The sequence below is a fragment of the Lissotriton vulgaris genome, chromosome 9 (genome assembly GCF_964263255.1).
Source record: "Lissotriton vulgaris chromosome 9, aLisVul1.2, whole genome shotgun sequence".
In the NCBI taxonomy this organism is placed as follows: Eukaryota; Metazoa; Chordata; class Amphibia; order Caudata; family Salamandridae; genus Lissotriton; species Lissotriton vulgaris.
This window is the reverse complement of record NC_141697.1, coordinates 1,228,829,611-1,228,851,204: the sequence shown is the minus strand read 5'-3', so window position 1 is coordinate 1,228,851,204 and position 21,594 is coordinate 1,228,829,611. Positions and strand designations below refer to the sequence as shown.

Sequence of the window (21,594 nt, the reverse complement as noted above, 5' to 3'; positions counted from 1 at the left end):
GTAGGTTGATGTTAAATGTTCAGGTCTTCATTCCATATGGGTTGATGTTAAGTGTTCAGGTCTTCATTCCATGTGAGTTGATGTTAAATGTTCAGGTCTTCATACCATGTGGGTTGGTGTTAAATGTTCAGATCTTCATTTCATGTGTGTTGATGTTAAATGCTCACGTCTGCAGTCCATGTGTGTTGATGTTAAATCCTCAGGTCTTCATTTCATGCAGGTTGATGTTAAATATTCACGTCTTCATTCCATGTGTTTTGATGTTGAACGTCCAGGTCTTCAGTCCATGTGCGTTGATGTTAAATGTTCAGGTCTTCATTCCATGCAAGTTGATGTTAAATGTTCAGGTCTCCATTCCATGTGAGTTGATATTAAATTTCAGGTCTTTATTCCACGTGGGTTGGTGTTAAATGTTCAGGTCTTTATTCCATGTGGGCTGGTGTTAAGTGTAGGTCTTCATTCCATGCGGGTTGAGGTTGAATGTTTAGGTCTTCAGGTTTGGTAGATATTCCTCAAAAAGATGGCATTGGGGCGTTTTGTTTTTTGATTGATATTTTACTTAAAAGGATCAGATGACATTATAAAAAGAAAAGCTATACCAGTGAGAGAGCGGAACAGGCACTGGTTCCTTAAAAAGTAATATAGAAGACATGTGCCCATGAGGTGAGCACAAGAAAATACCGGTATGTAAAAAAGAGATGAGGGACATAAAATACAACTGATCATCGAGGAGAACAATTTTGCAGTATTATAGAGATGAAGAGACAACGATGGGGAAGAAGAGCTATATCAAGCTTAGGTAGTAATTAAAATGAAGAGAAGATTAAACTTTAGAGAAGAAACATAACTGTAGCAGTTAGAAATGGAAAGGGATGATGAGAGAAGTGACAAAATAAAAGGGAAAGAGGGTAAAGGAGGTAAGTGCAGGAGTCACGAAATAAACAAGAGGGACCAACCACGATAGTCGATTATAAGACGACTGCTGTTCTGGCGAGGGAGATGTCATTCAAACTCCGAGAGCATAGTTGAAGAAGACTTGCCTATCTGTGCCCACTGCTCATGCCATTGGCATAGAAGGACACACATTTAATACATTCTGCTTTCACTATTCACTAGTATTCTCAAACACATCTACCATAGAGATATCTCACCAGGGTGCTGTGTACTTCTCTTCCAGGACCAGAAGAGCCTGAGCATCCTAAAGAAGAGCCTGAACTGACCTGCCTCTCCCACCACGCTGAATACCGCCTCCCCCTCAGCTTGGTCACCGATGCCGAACTATCGATTCACGATGTCCACCTCAACAGCCCAGAGTGCCAAGCTCGAACGGAGGGTCAGTGGGCTGTCATCACCATGCCGTTCGATAAGTGTGGCACCCAAGTGCTTGTAAGTATTTCTGTTATTAAATATTGTCTGCAGAATATCGGCAGCTTGAGTGGTAAAGTAACAAAGAGTACATTCATTTAGAATTCCGAAAAAAAATATAAATTCACACTTGTGAATTGCACCTGTCAATTCCTCAAAACAAAAATGTATACTTTTTGTGACAGACATCCAATTAATTAATTAATTTAAATTGGGCTTAATCTACCTCATAAATAAGCATTGGCTAAGCCAATAGGTCTTGCCTATGGTAGAGCTATTTGCTATGTCAATTTCTTTTAGTCATTGTCCAGCAGGGTAGCATGTCTGAAAGTTATCAAAAGAATGCTATGACGCTGACAGCTTCTGATTGCGAAGGGCAGTGATCTATGTTTTCAGTATGGCATTATTCTCTGTCTTCACAATTTTTTTAAATTATCTTACACCTTTGACCTGAACTTTGTCGTTTTGGCTCAGCATGAGGACAGCACACAAAAAAGGCCATGCAGGGCAGCGAGCGAAGTGCACTTTGCATCTTTGTGACATCTTGAAACTCGTTGGTGTGACACTTGGGTGTTTTTTTCTGATGGGGCGTGGGGCAGCGACAAAAAGGGAGGGGTGTGTGGGATGGACGGAGCAAGCAACAATAGGGGAGGGACAGACCGGACAAGCAACAATGCAGGAGGAGAGTGGGGGGCAGGGGAAGCAGGAATGCAAAAGGGGAGGGGAAGTGGGTGCAAGTAAAAACGAAAGAATTGACTTCTGTAAGTGGTGAATAGTGGAAGGACACTGACTGTAGGACTCAGGGGTGGGTGGAGGTAAGGGAGACCTCCATGCTAATGGGTGGGTAAATGTAAATGAGGTGATGCTGACTTGAGGGCTCAGGGGTGGGCCGTGGTAAAATGAAGGTGAGGGTGCCTGGATTGGCTAGTATGAAATGGTGTGACCTGTCATTTTATTTTGTTTAGTTATTTATATCATTTATAGAGCGCATGAATCACCCCAAGCGGGGTATCTCCACGCTGTAATAGGCCTAGACAACCAAAACGGGAAAGATCAGAACAGTGAGGTTTTTAACTGTTTTCTGAAGGATAGGTAGTTGTTGCAGAGACATAGGTGGATGGGCAGTTGGTTCCACAGTACTGGTGCCAAAGAGGAAAAAGATGTGCCCCCCAATGTTGCCTGTTTTATGTGAGGTGTGTGTAGGAGATCTTTGGACCCTAAGTGGTGGGTCCTGGAGGGAGTGTATCTGACCAGCTTGTCCGTCAAATACCTAGGCCCCATGTGGGTATCTGACCAGCTTGTCCATCAAATACCTAGGCCCCATGTTGTTTAGGGCTTTAAAGACCATACAGCAAATCTTGAATTTAATCGTTTTGCGAATGGGTAGCCAATGCGGTTTACGGAGTGAAGCTGTTCTGGGTGGGGCTTTGGTCACTAATCGGGCTGCCGTATTCTGGACCACTTGTAGTCTGTTTAAAGAAGATTCCTTGGCTGAGATCAACAGAGCATTACAGTAGTCCAGACAGCCTAAGACCAATGCTTGTATCAGGGTTTTTCGTGTGGATAGTGGGAGTAGGTGAGGAGGCTTAATATGTGGAAGCAGGCCCTAGTGGTTGAGGTAGCATGCTCCTCCAAGCTCAACTTCTGGTCAATTTGGACCCCTGGGTTCTTTACCACTTGTTTTGGGGACGGGCCCAGTACTCCTGGCCACCAGTTGGGTGACCACCTTGTTACTGCTTCTTTGAATAATATAATTTCTGTTTTCTCAGCATTCAACTGAAGGAAGTTGTTACTCATCCAATCAATGATAGCTTTCATGCCTTCCGAGAAGGTAGTCTGAGTGCTTATGTCATTCTTGTCAAAAGAGAGAAGCAGTTGTGTGTCATCGGCATAAGAAATTGGTATGAACCCTAGGTTTCTCAGTAGGTGCGCAAGTGGTGTAACATTAATATTAAATAAGGTAGGGCTTAAACGTGAGCCCTGGGGCACACGTTTGTCTGCTAGCATTCGGATGTTAGCATTCGGATGTTGTCGGTGACTGTCAGCAGTGCTGATTCCGTACTGTGTCTAGATCGGAATCCTGATTGTGAGTGGTCGAGACAGTTGGAGATTTCTAAGAATACGTACAGATGTTTGTTTATGTGCTTCTCCAGTAGTTTACTTTGCAGAGGAAGTAGTGAAATGGGGCGGTAGTTAGTAATGTCATCAGGGGGAAGCATGGCATTTTTCCTGAGGGGCAGGATCTGAGCTGAATTTAATTCCTTGGGGTGCCTGCTTTCCTTTAATGAGCTTTTCAATATGGAACAAATAGGGGCGGCGAGCTGATTGGCGAGCGAGCACATGGTCTTGGCTGGGATTAGGTCTAAAGGGGAACCAGAGTTAGTCATTTTTAATAAAGATTCAGTTTCCACTGGGGAGAGCATGGGAAAATCCTCTAGTTTATATGTGTTAGCCGAGGTAAAGGGAGGTTCCGATTTGCGGCTTGATCGGGAGCCATTGGCCGCAGTGATCTTGTTGTAGATGTTATCTATTTTTTTTTTTTTTAGGGTTCAGAGTGGTTTATTAGAGAAATTACAGCATTTAAAACAAGCTTTGACAACGCAAATATGTGTCCCTTTTTAAAAAAAAATAATATTTTATTGAAACAAAAACAAAATCAGAGTCACAATACAATGATGTTATCTATTTTTAATGTGAGATATCCTGCAATATTGTCACAGAGTCTGAGATGGCACCTCTTCCATGTTGCACGCTTTAGGGTTGGTGAATGATTTGAGGACCTGGAATAAAGCTTTGGGAGAACTTTGCAATGTATATTTTTCGGGCACTTTCAGGCTGCTATGGTATTTAGTATGAAGAGATTTGAATCTATCTTTGTCGTGGGAATCATGTGTGCGTCACCACTGTCGCTCTAATTTCCTACACTGGCTTTTTTCAGTCTGGAGATTAGGGGTGTTCCAAGGAGTCTGAGGGGGTTTAGAGGCCACAGGGGATCTTTTCAGGGGTACCAGCTTATCTAATGTGGTCTTTATGCTTGCCTCGGAGGCTCTTAGATGTTTTTCTACCATGTCAGAGTCAGAACACTGTGGTGGAACAAAGGTGTCTTGGAAGAGAGTGGGCATCAGTTTGTGCCACTGTCTGTAGCTCCTAATAGTTTGTGTTTTGGGGGCTTTGTGCTCTGTAGGTCCCACAATACAGAATTCGATTTTAGAGTGGTCTGACCATATGAGGGGGCAATTTGTTCCACAAACAATGTTGGGCGAGTTTGAAAGGACTAAATCTAGTGTGAGCCCTGCTTCATGAGAAGGTGCATTATTGATTTTGGTCAACTCAAGTGTGGATTGCTCTGTCAAAAGAGAGGAGGCAGCAGGATCGCTAGGGTTTTCGCTACGTACATTCAGATCACCGAGAAGCAAGAATTTTTTAGATGAAATTACTTAAGTGGAGATCAGGCCCATAAGTACTGTGACGGAGTCGAGGACTGGTCCTGGGGGGCGATATACTAGGGCTCCTTTCCAGCTAAGTTGCACTTAAAAATCGATCGTAACACAAGAATTTCAATTTTTTCATTGATTAATTGATCCAAAACTGTCACTTTTACAGTATCTTTGTAAATTATAGCTACCCCCGTCCCTGCCCTTTGTGCTCTATCCAGTTTATGAATGTGATAGCCATCGGGTAATGCTGGTGCAATTGCTGGATTGGAAGATGGGGTAGTCCAAGTTTCCGTCAAGAAATTGATGTGGAGTAGGGAAGAGGAAAGCATGTCCCATATATTAAGGGCGTGCTTGGGGAGTGGAACGAACGAAGGTTTACTGGCACCGGTGATGGAGGCTCGTTTTGGCAGGCCGGGAATGAAGCTAATAGAGTTATGCATAGCCCCTGCATACTTCTGTGAACATGACTCTAATGCCCCCTTCCACCCTGTCCTCTAAGGTCCCTGTACCCACCTGAAACTGCTCCGCTGCCCTCGTTTGAGAGTACTAAAGGCTCTGTTCCTTGCCTTACCAGTCACATCCGTAGTACACTACCTAGCAGCATCAGAGAACCACCCTCCTGGCCCTGCTCGCTATGGAAAAGCAAGGATCACTAAGAACAGGCGGACAACCTGCAATGAGCATGCTGCGACTAGGCAGCCGTACGCTAACGAGGCGGCCATCATGAATTACAGAAGAGTGGAGGGTTTCAAAAACATAAAGCGAACATATAGGTCTGAAAATACATCATTATATATCTTTCCAGTCTCTAAGTAAAGGGCATGCTGCTGCAATTTATATTTGAAATTGTATAGAATATTCTATAAATTATTATTAGCCTTCTTGAACTTAACAAAGATGAGAAAATACTCCCTTTCTAATACTAACAGCAAAATAATTGCATTAGAAAGATGAAAAAAGTTGCTCAGAGGTTCTATTTAGATAAAATGCACTCATTCCAAAATGGCCATTGCTATCATAGTGTGCAGCCGGGCAGCCACTAGTTCCGTAATCATGGAAACAAAAGACAGCAACAAGCTGATTATCCAACTGTTGAAAGTAAAAAATAGGGCACCTCATGCGAGTCAGCCTGTTTCACTGCGGCCACAGGCTGTAACAGCTTAAGTGTAACCAATTAAGGCAGGTGATTGTATTGACGCCACCCAGCCTCAAAAGCAAAATACACAAGCATTTTCAATGCAATAGGTCATGTATTACTGAAAGTTTGAGCTATTGGCTTTGCTAATAATAATGCAACACCAATAGCTCCAACTTTCAGTAACTGTAAATCAATTGCGGCACTCACACTTTAGCTTTAAACATCTTAAGCTAAAGTGCGGGAGCTGCAATTGCTTCAAAAGAAAAGAAATAGACACATTTTTTCTCCAAATTTCTTTACTTTTGAAGCAATCGCAGCACTTGCGCTTTAGGTTAAGATGTTTAAAGCTAAAGCACGGGTGCTGCAATTGTAACAAAATAAACAAATTGAAAAGATTGGCAGCCGCATGCTTTTTTTTCGAAATATTCATTTAATGCAAACGCCATTTAAGAAAATTGTGCTTCAAGGCAGTGATTAAAACATGCCGAGTAACAACACGTATAACAGGGGGTGTCCTCATGGGAGGTTAGTAGAAGAGAAAAGGCTGTACTAAGGAGGGACTACCAAGCCTATTGACCAATGAAACGTTACCATTTACAAAGGAAAATGACAGGAGCCAATTAAAAAGAAGGGCATAATGTAGGCAGAGCTTTATACCTATATCCAGAATACTAATAACCTAAAGAAGGATTGGGTCCTTACGCAAACTAGATAGGACCACTGTTACATTGTATTCAAAACAAGTATCTAGTTGCCTTAGTACACTATAAAGCTTTAGACACAAAACAAGCCGATGTATCTAATGCACAAGCTCGTGTGATTTATTTCACTTTTCTTTTATCACTTTTAGAAAAATGTTTGATGCATTATAATCATGTCATTATAAAGGGCAACACAAAAGTATGACAACTTTTGAACATTCAACACAGATTTTGAAAAAACAGCAGATGTGTAATGAAATTTAGAAATACTCAGATAAATATAGAGTATATACATTTCTTGACAATATCATTTAAAGACATTAGAAACCAGTCCTTAACTGGAAATGACAAACACGTTGTGTGTCTAAAGCTTTATGGCGTACTAATGCAACTAGATACTTGTTTTGTAGATTCTGAATACAGCGTGTCTCGAAGAGATAGTGCAAGCGCTGCCTAGGCAAGACCTAAAAACACAACAAATTAATTGGGTCTCAATGTAAGAAAAAAAGAGACCCACTGGTAGTTATAAGGTCATTGAATAAATTCTGCACAAGTAAAATTGAGGTTCATGGAAGGCCTATAGACCACAGGGGTGTAACAAAGGCCCTGCATCCCCCACGGTGCGGGAAGACTCCAGGCTTGCCAATACTGGAGAAGGCCTCCTAATCCCCATGTGAGTGTGAGGGGCCATTTCACAAAACCTTGCAGGGGGCCCCCTCATGTTTTGTTACGCCACTGAAAGACCCCGCTGGCCCGCATTGTGTTTTAGTAAACAGAATTTTGTACATTGGATAGATATAAAGGGGACTCTCCTCTGTTGAGTCTTGGAAGAAAGACTTATGAAGGACACTAATCATGGTACATACAGAGGCCTAAAACGCTGGAAATGCCTCCCCTTTAAAATTCCTGTGTCTTAGAGATACTGATATGCTGGAAAACTCACCGCTTTCCCTACAGGAAAGTCTCAAACCTAATTCAGTGATTCACACTCTAATGACTGCTTCCAAGTCCTCAGACAAAGTAGTCTGTTAGGGACGGATGTGACAAACCAAATCCAGAACCAACCTCTTGATTGGCTCCACCATTTCTTGAAGTTCAGAGGTACTGGATATACTCCACGTTCCAGCCATGGATAAATTGTACCATTTTATTGTCTCACTGAAAAATTGTTTGAATGGCTCTGCTCACAGCTTGTGTTTGTTTCTTCTTTAAGTCTGAAGATGGTAAAACAGCGTATGTGAATACAGTCTACGGCAGCGTCCCGAATACCGCCGTGCACAGGATTGAGGTACCGCTGAGGTGTGAGATGGTGGATAACGAGACCTTGATCCTTCAGTTCCACCCCATGGTCACCTCCAAGGTGGCGCTTGGGCATCACAACGTCTCTATGAGTTTCTACCAGAGCAGCGCCTTCAATGAGCCAATCACAGTGTTTCCTTATGAGATTGACCTTCATGGGAGGATATACGTCGAATTTAAGGTGGAGTCTGATGAAGACAACCTCCAGATACATACAGAAAACTGTAACTCCTCCCCATCCTCGACTCCAGACGGAGAATCCTACAGTCTCCTGAAGAATGGGTGAGACATCTGACAAATGCATTTTTCCATGAATACAGCAAAGAACTGTGAAATGACAAATTCCTTCATTATTAAGTAGCTTAACTTGGATATGAATACACATAGTAATATTTTCCTACATGTAGAAGCAGATGTTGGTGTGGCTGCAGGTATCCATTTACGAGGGGACCTCCAGGTCCCAGAATCTTCTTCTTGCATGCAGACCCCCCCTCAGTTTCATGCTGTCCCCCAGCATCTTCAAACCCTACATAGAATCACTCACCGGTAACAGCACTACAGTTCACCAAACTACCAAAGACACAGGTCCTCATGAAAGTGTCATTTGCTCCGGACATCCAAGGCCTCTAACAATGCATGCACCTGCCTCCAACCATGTATCCAGCTCATACCTGAAGCTTGATCCCATCACAAACAGAATTCCTCCTATTTTCCAGATCCAAACTTGGCTCACTGGCAAGAACATAGGTTCAAAGACCCCTTTCATCCAATGTCCATTCACCTAGATTCATGCTGGACCCCAGCCTTACTCTCCCAAAGCTACAGAAGAAAAATGGTCCCAGTGGACCGCTTTTTTGAAAAACGATAGTTACTGATGCGAACATATTCAATTGCTTACACTGTAAGATTTTAATCAAAATTGTTTATTCATATTGAACACTCAAAGGAATTTTCAAATTCCAGCAAACATCTGGAAAATATTTACACGTGATAGTGCCCTGAAAAGGAAGGGAGAAAAAAAAATGAGTGCACGGAGTAAAGGTTCAATGGAAAAGGAAAGGTAGAGACATTATATACACATCAACATAATTATTTACTCAAGAAAAACCTGACCAGCCTGATGATTTGGCTTGCAGTTACTACACGGCCATTTTGTTTAGTCAACTTAGCGAATAAAACACTGTTAACTACACTGACGTAGACAGTGAACAAAGTCAACGTATCGACCCCAAATAATAAACGTAGGGTGTCCTTGATCCTTACACAGGGGGTCTTCCTCAGGACTAGGGGGAGGGATTGGGGTGAGCAGGGTCACTGTAGACCACCAAGGACTTGGGTGTTTGAATTATTGGTGGTGGGCCCGTGGGCTCCTCTGACAGAGAGCGACCAGATGGCAACTTATTTAATTGATCTATTTACAAAGTTATTTGCTATGGTACACTGCCCAAAAAAATCCTTCAAAGGAGTTCCAAATTGCTCGAGGAGAAGTCTTTAGACCATCTCATACATGCCATGTGACGACTGGATGCACACTCTTTAAAGACCAAACCAAAATTTCATCTTTCAGAAATATTGTGTCCTAAATATACTTTATAAAGCTATCACCAATTAGTGTTAATAATTCAATGTCTGCACAAAATAGGACAATATGTTTGTAAAAGAAATTTGGACACTCTATTTCTGTCAGATGTTTTTTACTAATGATATTCAATATACAACCTGAACAGTACCTGCCTTTCAGATTGGTTTGCACTATAGAAGTAGCATTGTATACATATATGCACACATAAGAACATAAAACCCTTATTACAGTCAAATTGTGATGTCTCTGCAATAAGCATATGGTGTTGCTGCTCAAATATAATAAGTTATCACAGATGAGTTGTGATGTTATAATGCTTCTTGCCAGAGCCGGCAGCTATGGTGAAATGCAGATCTCAGAATATCATTGAATGTGTAGATTAATCAGTGAAAAGAATAGGCTTGTTGTTCTTATGAATGTGTTTTTTTTCTAAAATGAAAAGTGATCAGCAGAAAAGAGATATTGATGTCAAAATCGGTATTTCTGCAGCCTGGAGTCTTTGCAGAAAAGATGGGATCTCTCAGCAAGTTGATATACGTTTTGAGGAATAGTGTTTTTTTTTTAAACATGACTTACATTAATCCAATCCTAATATCTTTGTGCAACAAAATACTGTTTTAGATGGGTACATTTCACAATATTAATTTTATTTATTGGTTTTTGGTTGTATTGTTCCTTACAATCTTTGCTCTCCATTACATTACAATCTTCCGGATAATACAATATAATTTACATAAAAGAACTGTGTGGATATCTGCGTATTACAATCATACGGCATCCGTGTGTAGATTGTTGCTTCGTATTGTGAAGGCCCGGGTACCATGCTATCCCTCTCATTCAAAAGAGCAAGACAGTAATCATTGAAGCAGCTTGTGGGATGGGGGTTTGTACCGATGCAGTCAAAAGAATAAAATATCCTCTCCTTTTCCAATGCTCCCCTTTCTCTAAATGGTTACAAACTCCATAATGACTTGTAATATCCTTATAATCTACAACAGTGGGTACTATATCCATGTATAATCCACAAGGACTGGTTATTACAACTTTATTGTTGAAGCTTACTGATCATTGGTAAATAGTCACCAGAACAAAAATATATTTATTTAGTCCCTAATTAAGCAACATGTCATGATCCTAACAGAAATAATATTGTTTCCTAGAAAATCATCCATTTGTAAATATTGCAGTGTTTGTGGTGAAAGATGAAGTAAAATAGTGAGATGTGTTATCACAGCATTAGATAAGTTTGAGTCAAGGCATGGTACAACAAACCGAAGTTCAGGTTTAGTCTCTGCCCCTTGGCACACGATGAGGTCCAGTGTAGTCAGCAGTTCACCCACTCACTATAGCAACCCGCTGACTCCTGCTCACTGAATAGCCTAGATTTGGAGACACCTTCTTAGTCAAGTCTTCCAACCAGACATGAGGAAACAACAATCCTTCCACTGCTGTCATTCCTGCCACAGCAGCCAACAGAACACAACCTGGGTCTACTAACCTTTTCTCAACTAATGTGCTATATCCTAGGTTTTTTAATATATCATGCAAAAGGAACCAACGGAATCTATAAACTCCTTTCCACTTGTTACACAGGCGCGAAGAATCCCCAGAGGAATCATCAGAGAAATCACCCGCACCTTCATCAATAACACCAGCTGCAGAGTTGAATTTATAAACTCCTATCAGCATCATGTAACCAACACGAGAATACATCCGAGGCAGGCCAAACTATTGATAAATGATCATTCAAGCTAATCAATGCCCGATCTTTGAGTATGACTGTGAGGGAGGGTGTGCTGCGGGCCGGAAAAGCAGGCGAGGAGGCTGTATATAGTGGGCTATACTGGATATTTATTGTACACGTGGGCAGAAAGAAATGTCACAACAAAAGGAAAACAAGGAAGGGTCCAGGGTTGCAGTCTGCTCCGGGCGTTGGGTTGTGGCCCTGGTCCTCGGATACTCCAACGATGGCTCCGATGTAGGGGAGGTCCACGGAGGGCAGTAAGAGAGAGAAAAAACAAAGGACCGTTAGTCTTATCCTGGTTGTCAGGCGCTAGATACCGAACACCGTCACCCGGGCAGTGAGGGGGTGGGGAAAGAAAAGAGATCGTGAGGAGAGGGAGGTAAGGGGAGGTAGGAACACAGGTCGGATGATAGAAAGGGTGTCGAGACTGGACGTGCGAGGACGGGGAAACGGTCGGCGTTATGCTGTGAGGGTTGAGGTTCCGTGACGATTTGAACCCGTGTTTTGAACATTGTCGTAAATTCATAATTTTGGTATCAGTGAACCTGCAAATGATCCATTTAGCATATCCTGGTGTTTTCGCTATGCTACGAGCAAGAGCACTCCTGTTATGAACACATTTCTGGTTTACCCATGGCATCCATCTTAGATTACGGCAGCCATTTTGTATTCTTGCCCTAACCTTGCCCTCACATAGTCAATGGACACGCAGTGACCACTTTCACTTAAGGACACGTAAGCTTTAGCCGGCGATTCACCTTGCTAGTGACACGTGCACCTTAGGACAGAAAACGCCATGGCTGCATGACTCGGCAGAAGCTGCCTCCTCTGCCTGAGGCCAGTCCTGCTATACTGGTTCTTGTGTTCGTTGGCCTGATCATGATTAGGCGGCCGAAGCTGGTAGCCTTGCCCATTTACGACCCACAAACATCTCTTATCCTGCTTTTCTATCTTCTGCACCTGGCTCTGCTCCTTTCCTTCTGGGCCTTTATTAGGGGGAGGTAACGAAATTTACGATGAGGCGGTCCGGGTCTTGAATGAAAAGTTGACATGAGATTATGATGGAAAAGTGGGAACCCCTCGTTCGTAATGTTTTGACATCAGATATTGTTGACTATTCCTGTGTAACGCCAAATATTTATTGTTTAGGACACAAAGGTTTAGAAATGTACTAGCATGTAAAGAATTTGCCCTAAGCCGAAAATTTAGTATTTAAGGAGCAACCCACTTTGTACAAATCGAACAGGCTCCTAGATGCTGCCCGTGTGTAGTTTCTGTGACTTCTGTGTCCCTGCAGTAATAAACCTTTGATCTTTGACGCCACCATCGAGAAGCCCGTGTTTCTGTTTATTTGTGCACCGAGACAGGTAGAACTCCGGGGTCTTCGGGTGTTATCCCTGACACCTCTGGACGGAACCAAAAAGTCCAGAACTCCAGGGTGCTATACACTTATGCTACAGTGCAGGGTACGTGATACTACAGAGGGGGGAAGAAGTATTTACAGGGGCTTTACAGGAACTCCTAATGAGCAGGGGTAAGGAAGGCTTAAGACACTCACTCGGTCCGCCGTAACTCTCCAAGTGAGTTACGGCCGCTCTTCAGCCACCTCCTCAGGACTCCACCACTCTTCGGTCCACACCTCTTCGTCACACGTCTGCTCTCCTTCTCCACCTCCAGTCCGAGTCTCCTGCCACGATGCTCCGACGGGGTTCTCTTCTCGAGTCTCGGTTTTATCCTGTGCTGGCGCTGCCTCTGGGGCGGCACTTCCGGGGTAGGAGGGATATGCTTCCTCAGGACTCGTTGTTCTGGTTGGTCCCTGCGGGAGAAAGAAGGGCGGGGATCCGTGGGTTATGGCTGGTTTTCCGAGTCCATTCTTCGCCATGGGGTTTGGTTTGCGAGGTCGCAGTCCCGGTGGATACGAAGGAGGTATGTGCGGGGGAGGGCGGCCTCCATTGTGGGGCCGCAGGGACGCCACCTCACAATGACCAGCTAGCTGACCACAACCCTGATCTTCTCTTCATCAGATGGCTAGGAGATGAGACTTCACTGGGAAGAACGTCAAAGTAAAACTCCTTCGAAGAAGAACACACTGCTAGTTTGCCTCTGGACCCAGCAATGCTCCCAAAATAATTTTATAAATTGCAACTACATGCCTTCAACATAACAGCTCCTGTCATAACAACTCAGCAACAACCTCTTCAACTCAGATGTAAATCTACTTAGAACCTAAACCAGAAGCTGTGAAAGACAATCAGCTATAGCAGCTCCACAAAATATACAAAACATCCATCATAAAAGCAAGAGAGCTCACTATTCTCATTGCATTTCACGTGCTACATGCCAGCATATGAGCTTCTTAGAACAGCCTCTGAGTTCTCAAAGGCAAACAGTACGCTTAGCTGGATTGAAACACGCTTTACTGCAAACCATGGTAACAGTGCTCCTTCAACTAGCAAAATAAACTAATAAAATCAAACTAAAAGAAACTTCAAAGATAGCAGAGTATCCAGCAGACCGTCCTCCTTATGTATTCAAAAAAATTGTGCTAGAATGCTCTGTTGCTATACTGGTCAAAGAGGTTATTAACTTGTCTCTACAACTGGAGAGTTAAAGAGCTGCAAGAACAAGCAGGGACTTGACCAGACTAGCCAGGCAAATTACAGATGAATATCAGAAGGATTGCTCCTAGGCAAACTCAATGACAAAGTAGCCTTTCCACAGGTCTCCTGTGTATTGAACAACCACACTCCTCCCATGCAGACAGATTGGATTCAGCCCAGTTATAAGTACCAAGGGCCATATGTATGAAAAGGTCCACTTGCGATTCTCAAATAGAGATTTTTTGCGAATCGCTATTTGAGAATCGCAAAATGATATATATGTAGGATTTGGAATAAATTTTGCGAATCCTACATATTCCTTAATTGCGAATTGCACATTGAGATTTGCAATTAAGGAATACCTCCCCATTCATTCCCATGGGCCCAGAGGCCCATAGAAAAGACCTTCTAACCCTTACTTTGCCTTCCAGGGACACAGCGGGGCTGGCTGGCAGCTTTTTTCATCTCAGGCGCCCAGCGGTAGTGGCCGCCATCTTGGATTGGGCCGGTTCGCCCGACCCCACCCACGCCACTCCCCCCACGCTGCTCCTCTATTTAGGAGAATCTCACAGTCTCCCCAGCGATTGCGAGCAGCCCAGTGGCAGTGGGCTAGCAAGCAGAGCTGTGGGCTGCGATTGTGTATTTTTAGAGACTTTTTAGCGCGTTGTCACGCTGATGAAAAGCGCTGACACGCGTTCGTTTTAAAATTGCTTTTCTGTGTCTAACCTGCACTGAAAGTTAACAGGTACCTTCTAACCCTTACTTTGCCTTCCAGGGACACAGCGGGGCTGGCTGGCAGCTTTTTTCATCTCAGGCGCCCAGCGGTAGTGGCCGCCATCTTGGATTGGGCCGGTTCGCCCGACCCCACCCACGCCACTCCCCCCACGCTGCTCCTCTATTTAGGAGAATCTCACAGTCTCCCCAGCGATTGCGAGCAGCCCAGTGGCAGTGGGCTAGCAAGCAGAGCTGTGGGCTGCGATTGTGTATTTTTAGAGACTTTTTAGCGCGTTGTCACGCTGATGAAAAGCGCTGACACGCGTTCGTTTTAAAATTGCTTTTCTGTGTCTAACCTGCACTGAAAGTTAACAGGTACCTTCTAACCCTTACTTTGCCTTCCAGGGACACAGCGGGGCTGGCTGGCAGCTTTTTTAATCTCAGGCGCCCAGCGGTAGTGGCCGCCATCTTGGATTGGGCCGGTTCGCCCGACCCCACCCACGCCACTCCCCCCACGCTGCTCCTCTATTTAGGAGAATCTCACAGTCTCCCCAGCGATTGCGAGCAGCCCAGTGGCAGTGGGCTAGCAAGCAGAGCTGTGGGCTGCGATTGTGTATTTTTAGAGACTTTTTAGCGCGTTGTCACGCTGATGAAAAGCGCTGACACGCGTTCGTTTTAAAATTGCTTTTCTGTGTCTAACCTGCACTGAAAGTTAACAGGTACCTTCTAACCCTTACTTTGCCTTCCAGGGACACAGCGGGGCTGGCTGGCAGCTTTTTTAATCTCAGGCGCCCAGCGGTAGTGGCCGCCATCTTGGATTGGGCCGGTTCGCCCGACCCCACCCACGCCACTCCCCCCACGCTGCTCCTCTATTTAAACGTCCCCTATGTGTCAGCGCAGCGGACGAGCGCAGCGGGCGCGCCGTAGGCTCGCCGGAGTCAAGCCAGAGTCCTGCCCGTCTGCGCCCGTCCGCGGCAGACCGGGGCAGGGGGCACCCCCCCTTGCCCACTACCCTTTATATTCATCCTCCCTCCTTCTCTCGCTATGGTCTCCTGGTACCGTCAGCCCGTCCACATCCGCACTACTGTCTCAGCTAGGTCTACTATGCCGTCCTCCCCTCTCACCCCCATCCTTCATCCCTGTCTGCCCTCCCCCCCCTCCGTCCGTTTCATGTACTCCGGCCTTTAACACCATGGCCACGTTACTAAACACTCGGTCTGCTGTTAGCCACCAGTACGAACTATACGATTATATTGACACTCATAAACCAGATCTCCTGTTTTTAACGGAGACCTGGTTTAAGGCTGACTCCCTGCCCAACGTCCTAGCCGCACTCCCCCCTGGCTACTCGGCTCTTCGAGCAGACCGGCCAGAGGGCAGGAGAGGCGGTGGAGTGGCCCTGATAGCCCGCACTGACCTTCAGTTTCAGACTCTTCCTTCCCCCCCCATCCCCGAAGTGGACTACCTGGTCATCCGCTCCAACTCCCAATCCTCCCCTTTAACCTCTGTTCTCATCTATCGCCCCCCTCATCCCTCTCCCACTTTTGTTTCTAGCCTTCAGGACATACTGGCAACGCTGGTAGTGAATAACTCTTCAGTGCTAGTCTTAGGTGACCTAAATTTCTGGCCTAATGACCCTGCCGAGAGTCCCTTGTCCAAAGATTTCACCGATCTTATGCTTAGTCTTAATTTCACTCCTCACATCCACAGCCCCACTCACGTTCAAGGCCATTCACTCGATCAAGTTTGGACCTTGAACATCCCTACTACTCCCCCCTCCATTTCCCCTTGTCCCTGGTCCGATCACTTTTTAATTTCTTTTTCCCTTGCCTTAGCCCCTATTATTAAGCCTCCACTCCCTAAGAACACCTGGGCCAGAAAATGGGGCAAAATCGATCTGCCATCCTTCTGCTCCTCGCTAGCCAGCACCAGCCCTGACCTTTCAGGCCTCGCCGCCCCTGTCCAACTGGACACCATTAACAACTGGTTGACCCATGCGGGCGACGCCTTCGCCCCCCTTAGGCGTATTACGGTCAAGCGAGCCCACGCCGCCAACCGGTGGTTCACTCCCACTCTTAAGGAGAAAAAGCTGGCCGCACGTAGGGCAGAACGAGCATGGAGAAAAACTTACTGTCCCTCTCTAAAAACCATCTATCTCTCTGTGCTCAAGGAATACAAGCAGAGCATCCTCGATGCCAAGACCTTATTCTATTCCAATAGAATATTGTCAGCAGAGTCACAGTCGAAGGAAATCTTCGCCACAGTGCACGAGCTCGCGTCATCCAACAGAGTCTCGGCCTCTATCCCACCCTCTCAATCTCTCTGTGACTCGCTTAACGACTTCTTTGTGGACAAGGTGATAAAGATTAAGGCCAACATCCCTCCCCCATCCCCCACCTTCACTAATCCTTCCCCCCCCCCTGCTTCTTCCAAACTCACCACCATCCCCCCCTTGACCACAGCTACGCTTCTCCCCCTGCTTCACAGGGTGAAATCAGGTTCCCCCCTAGATTTCGCCCCCGCCCACATATTGAGAGAAATCTTTTTAACATGCCCAGCCCCACCCCTCACACTTCTAAATGATTCTCTCAGTAATGGAGTGGTACCCGCCCCCCACAAATTTGCAGCCGTTATTCCCATTCTAAAAAAGGCTGGTGCGGACCCTTCATCCCCTTCCAATTATCGCCCCATCTCCCTCCTTCCCTACCTGGGAAAGGTTCTAGAAACCCACGTCACCGCCACTCTGAGCTCCCACGTGGAAATCAACCACTGCCTTTCCCCTCGGCAGGCGGGCTTTCGCCCCCTCCATTCCACGGAAAAGGTAGTGGTCTCAGTTATGGACAGCCTACGCGAGGGCATCGACACCAACCTCCCTCAGGCCCTCATTCTTTTAGATCTGTCCGCCGCTTTTGACACGGTGGACCATTCCACCTTACTTACCCGTGTCAAGGCGGCGGGCATAGAGGGTCTAGCCTTCGCTTGGCTTGAGTCCTTTCTAAGCGGCAGAGCTCAGGCAGTCCATCTTACCGGTTTCACTGCGGCCTCTCACAAGGTGACGTGTGGGGTCCCCCAGGGTTCCTCACTTTCCCCCCTTTTGTTTAATTTATACATTTTCCCCCTCATTTTTATGTTACAGCAGCTCGAGGTCACGGTGTACAACTACGCCGATGACCTCCAGCTTATTTTCAACCTTTCCCATTCCCCTTCATCCTTCCAGAATGTCCAATCTATCATGCTGTTCATTCAGGATTGGATGAACTGCAACCACCTCAAACTCAATCCGGACAAGACCGAACTAGTCTTGACCGGAGGTGGTTGCAGTCCCTGGTCCCCTTCTCACTGGCCCTCCCCACTCGGTGCTCCCCCACTCCCGGTCCCCAAAGTCAAAACCCTTGGTATCTTCCTCAATCCCTCTCTCTCTGTTCACTCACAGGTTAGTTCTGTCGTTTCCTCTTGTTTCTTCTCCCTCAGAACCATCAGGAAGATCTCTCGGTTCTTTTCACTCCCCGCCCTAAAGATCATAGTGCTGGCGATGGTGTTGTCGCGCCTTGACTACGGCAACATCATTTACAATGGTGCGCCTGCCTACGCCATTCACCGGCTGCAACTAGTGCAGAACCAGGCGGCCCGACTTATCTACGGCCTGCCTAAATATCATCGGGCCACCCCTTTATTGCAGGCACTGCACTGGCTGCCGGTGAAAGAGCGGGCCCTGTTCAAGCTTGGGTGCCTCACCTTTCAGGCTAGAATGGGCACAGCACCAGAGTTCATCTGTTCGGCTATCAAGCCTTACACCCCAGGGAGAGCACTTCGATCCTCCCACCTGGCCCTCTTAACTGTTCCCCGATTCAAAAAGAAAAAGGCTGGCGGCACCAAGTTTTCTGTTCTGGCCCCTGTGTTTTGGAACTCCCTGCCCGCGGCACTTCGCACAACATCCTCCTACACTGAATTCAGGAAAAACCTTAAAACCTTCCTTTTCTCTCGCGCTTTTGCTGCCTAACTCTCCTCGTTTGCCATCCCCTCGCAATCTGAAGCGCCATGAAACCGCATGGTATAAGTGCGCTATATAAATGTTTTTAAATTCAAAATTCAAAATTCAATTTGCAATTCTCAATTAGAGAATCGCAAATTGAGAATGCAATTTCAAGGGTGCCAGGGTGTCAAAAGGACACCCTGTTGCACCCCTGAAATGAGCATGAGTGCAGAAGTGGCTCACATTCAATGAAATCGCAAATTACCACCAACTCGAAGTTGGTGGTAATTTGCGATTCCTTAAGTCCAAATTGCACTTTTTCTGTGCTTCTTACATTGCATTTAAGGAATCGCAATTTGCGATTCCTTAAATGCAGTCGCACAATAGGGAATTGCAAAATTTGTGATTCCTAATTTTGCGAGGGGTGTTTTGTGTCATACATTGGACACTGCTTATTTGCGATTGAAAATGCCGAATTTCAGCGAATTTCGGCATTTGCGATCGCAAAATTTCCTTCATACTTATTGCCCTAAATTACTATTCATTTCCATGTGGTATGATCTCCTGGACACAGAAACTCTGGGGGAGGGGGCACAGTACACATACTGGGCCTTTAAGAAGCCTTTGACACTGTAGACCAGCAGCTGTTGATCCAAAGGCTATACGAGACAGGATTTAAGTGATCTCCAGTTGAATCAAATCATACGGCATAGAGCCCGGATTGTCCTGTTTCCACAATTCTGGTCTTCAGCATTCACATCACAGGCAGGTGGCTCCTCATTCCTCTCTTCTTCAATGTATATCCAGCAGCCAGGATTTCATCTAGGAAAATGCTGGAAAAGAGTTTGTATCTGTCCGCGAAAGTCACAAAAGACCATGACTGGTTGGAGGCTAAACTACCGGCTCTTGATGGCTGGCCCACACATAGAGGGTCAAGAACAGACCGGTCCAGGTCAGGGACAGTAGAGAAAGCACAGCAGCTCCTGGTCACTTTTAAATGGCTATGAACTAGGAAGATGGTGCTTGCCAAGTTTCTGTTCGTTGTAAGGCTCCTGCTCTTGCTTAGTTGATCACAGTACTGCATTTCCTCCACTTTTGTTTTGTTATTCCTTTTTCCGGTTGATGCTTCCCTTTTACCTGGTTGTCTTACCTCCTATCGTTTTGGCCCCTTCGCTGCTGCTGCTTTGTCTGAAGGCCCACTAGATTCTTCCAGGCCTCTGAATGTTTCTAGTGCCTTCAGGACTTGTTACTGTCATCTCCTCTGAAGTCCAGTCCAGGCATGCAGAGGGACTCTCATGTGATGGACCTCTTTCTTGTGTGATTTTTCTCTCACTCGTGTTACCTTATCTCTAGACCCAGTCTCTCTCGTCTGCTCTTATCCCTATTCCCAGATTTTTCCTTTCTGAACTGATCCAGGTGGTTGGACTAACTTTCTTCATCATGAGAAGTTCTAAAAGGGAGATTTGTAGATACCATCTGAGTCCAGAGCCTGACCCTACCACTTGGGAATTTCCCCATCCCTTACAGTTTTCCAGGCTCACATAGTGGCATGGATTAGGAGCTTAATCTACTTCAGGCTGTGGTACAAGCCATTAGTAAGATTCGGAGTGAATAGGAGGTGTGTTATGAAGAGTGAAACTATTTCTTAAATAAGATTAACCTCCTAGTACAGAAATCATCTGCAGTGATGGTTGAAAGCCCTGTTATGGCGGCTGGAGAAATGCCATAGAGTCCTATCCCAGGCATGGTTCGCCCCAGTTAATAGGCCTCATGTTTTGGCATTTCCTAGAAAAGTTTCAGGCAAGTTTCAGGCAAACCTTGGAAATGTCAGTCTTTTGTCACTCAGTTCAAACTAGATTTTCTCAGTCAAGCTCATCTATTTCAAGTAGACCCAACTCATGTTACTTTCATTCTCTCTCATTTGTCCCATGATGCATTCGCCTGGGCCACACCACTAATAAATGGAGAGTGCCCAGTATTAAGGTACTATTCAGACTTCCTTTGACAATTCTTCGGCATGTTTTCCCAAAACAGGTATTATTGCAATTATCTCATGTTAATTTGCTCATGTTAAAGCAGGGAACTTGTGATATATTTTCCAATGTGACTAAATGTTATCAATGAAAGTCAGAGACGGGATGGATTGATGAAGCCGCCGTAGGCATGTTCTACAATGACTTGAGAGAAGAATTAAAAACGCGTATGTACTAGCCTTAAATTTACCCAACATGATGGAGGCTGTAATAGAATTCTCGTTTCAGACTGAATCCCAGCATTGCCATCAGAAGAATGAAAGAAGAGGATGGGCCCACCCTTTGTTGCTAACTTTAGGACTCCTAAATGCCTTCTGTGAATACCGAAAGTCTTAAAAGTAGGATTTTTCTCAGTTTAGGAGTAGTAAAGTTAGCACTCCTAACTTTAAGACTCCTAAATGCCTTCTGTGAATACCGAAAGTCTTAAAATTAGGATTTTTCTCAATTTAGGCATAGTATGTGCCTTATGTGAGTACCAAAATGGTCATAAGTTTAGGATTTTGTCTTAAGTTAGTTCTGTGAATAGGGCCTAGAGCCTTTCAGCTGCTGCCTTCCCAATGCCACTGTAGTACTTTAAAACATGTTAAACAATCTCTTCAAATGACCAACCCAAAACAGTCTTCCTGCTAGCCTCTACGGCATCAACGCTGTTCCTGCTACTTTTCATCCTCTGCATGAGGCACACAATAATATTAAATGTACTATGGGTTTGATTTTTGTTTCCTCCTACCAACATTAATTTACACGATGTGCCCCACTAAACCATACCTCCTATCAAAAGCAAACCTGGTCCCATGTGTAGCCCCAGTCAACAAGTCCCCCAAGGACAAACACCAGAGAGAATGTGCAATTCATGTAATTAAACCTACAGTGACAACGCAGCATTTCCCCACCCACTGTCAGCCCAGCGAAGTCTGCAACCGCACAGTAGCCTTCAATGCTGGCAACATCTAAAGCACATTTCCGCTTCCTTTCAATGGCAGCGCCTGATACATATACCTATGACTA

General features: G+C 45.2%; 1 protein-coding gene across 2 annotated transcripts in view; it reads left to right on the top strand.

The window, feature by feature from the left end:
* The window catches only part of LOC147693118 (CUB and zona pellucida-like domain-containing protein 1), a 67,985-nt gene that overhangs the window by 26,337 nt on the left and 20,054 nt on the right, over positions 1 to 21,594 (top strand). For both annotated transcript variants that reach the window (XM_086939367.1, XM_086939366.1), the window contains exons 2-3: positions 1,178 to 1,386; positions 7,855 to 8,222. In XM_086939367.1, the coding sequence (XP_086795493.1) occupies positions 1,354 to 1,386; positions 7,855 to 8,222 (401 nt within the window). In that variant the 5' untranslated portion in view covers positions 1,178 to 1,353. The remainder of the gene's footprint in view (positions 1 to 1,177; positions 1,387 to 7,854; positions 8,223 to 21,594) is intronic.